The 1,927-nt window shown below is 37.1% G+C and overlaps 1 protein-coding gene across 1 annotated transcript in view; it reads right to left on the bottom strand.

Moving 5' to 3' along the window:
- The window catches only part of ST13 (ST13, Hsp70 interacting protein), a 43,311-nt gene that overhangs the window by 26,778 nt on the left and 14,606 nt on the right, over window positions 1-1,927 (bottom strand). The window contains exon 3 of the mRNA XM_023509195.1: window positions 728-803. Within this exon, the coding sequence (XP_023364963.1) occupies window positions 728-803 (76 nt within the window). The remainder of the gene's footprint in view (window positions 1-727; window positions 804-1,927) is intronic.

Here is a 1,927-nt window from a genome sequence, read left to right as displayed (position 1 = left end):
TTTCCAATGAAAGTATAATATCTGCATTGAGGAATGCTATATGTATAAAATACACTAAAGTTCTGAAGCCTTAATATGGAACAAAAAAAAAAAAGGCAAATTAATTCTTTTAAAGATTTAGAGTAAGGGCTCGGCGCCTGTGGCTCAAGTGGCTAAGGCGCCAGCCACATATACCAGAGCTGGTGGGTTCCAATCCAGCCCCGGCCCACCAAAAACGACAACTACAACCAAAGAAATAGCTGGGCAGGGGCGGTGCCTGTGGCTCAAGGAGTAGGGCGCCGGCCTTATATACCCATATACCAGAGGTGGCAGGTTCAAACCCAGCCCCGGCCAAAAAAAAAAATTGCAAAACAAATAAATAAATTCCTTCCTTAAAAAAAAAAAAAGAAATAGCTGGGCATTGTGGCAGGTGCCTGTAGTCCCAGCTATTTGGGAGACTGAGGAAAGAGAATCACTTAAGCCCAGGAGTTGGAGGTTGCTGTGAGCTGTGATGCCATGGCACTCTATCCAAGGTGACAGCTTGAGACTCTGTCTTAAAAAAAAAAAAAATTTAATATTTCAGTTTAATCTGTTTCCTTTTATTTTTAAAAAACATGGCTACTAGAACATTCTGAGTTTTCATATGAAGCTCACATTATATTTCTATTAGTGCTGACTTAGTCAATTTAAATAACAATCAGCACAAGGTATGATATGTTATCAAATACAATAACCACCATCTCCTCACCTAGATCACTCTCCTCACTTGATGGTTCCTCTGTCTTTATGTTTTCTTCTGCCTTCTTACTATCCGTATTTTCTTCCTGGCAAAGGGAAGATAAACATGCTATCATTATTAACATGCTATCATCATTAAGTAACATATCCAACACTTAAATTCTTCACATACATTGTATTTTTGTTGTAATGTTCTCGTCCTTGTTTTGTTCCACTGTTTCTCTTTTTTAGTTATTCGTCTAGTCTCTTATCCAAATCTTTAGGACGATACATTTTAGAACATAAAAATTTTTCTGTTTTATTTTAAATTTTTGTATTTTAGAAAGCAAATATAATCCGTTTATTACATAACCCTCTTGTCAGGTACCATAGTCCAAAAACTCTCCATAATCCAACATATTACTTACTATTTCTGCAAAATGAAGTTTGAACACTAAGTAGTATACAGACTAAAAATAATCCCATGTTCATATCCCATCTTAATGCCAAATTTATTAAAAATCTTAACATTTTCGAGGGTATTTGAGTTTTTGAATTTCAAAAAAGGAAAAAGTATCTGTGGAACTGTAAGACACAGTGAAAATTCAAAGACTTGGGCGGCACCTGTGGCTGAGTGGGTAGAGCACCAGCCCCACATACCGAGGGTGGCAGGTTTGAACCTGGCCCCAGCCAAACTGCAACAAAAAAATAGCCGGGTGTTGCGGCAGGCACCTATAGTCCCAGCTACTTGGAAGACTGACTCAAGAGAATCACCTAAGCGCAGTAGTTGGGAGTTTGCTGTGAGCTGTGACACCAGGCACTCTATGGAGGGCAATAAAGTAAGTTTCTGTCTCTTAAAAAAGAAAAAAAAGAAAAGAAAATTCAAAGACTTTAAAGGGACACATGAAGGAAAGCAAATTTCCTTCTCATCCTAAATATAACCATTGTGGTTGCTTATGTATCCCATTAAAGGATATTCTCTGCATTTGACAGTCGTCTGTACTTGGCTTTTCCATTCAACAATGCTTTGTATCTTGAAGAAATATACTCTAATCAGTCTACCTACATCAACTCCCCTTCAACTATATTACTATATCATTAACCATTTAGGTTGCTTCTCCCTTTGTTTCTTAAAAATTGGAATCAAAGTCCCACCTTATTACCTATCAATTGTGTAAGGAGGTATAAGCTTTACAACATACTGAAAAAGCCAGTCTAATTTTTTTTTTTT

This window comes from Otolemur garnettii, unplaced genomic scaffold (genome assembly GCF_000181295.1).
Source record: "Otolemur garnettii isolate 467f Iridium unplaced genomic scaffold, OtoGar3 scaffold00007, whole genome shotgun sequence".
NCBI classification, from domain to species: Eukaryota; Metazoa; Chordata; class Mammalia; order Primates; family Galagidae; genus Otolemur; species Otolemur garnettii.
This window is presented reverse-complemented; position numbering and strand designations above follow the sequence as displayed.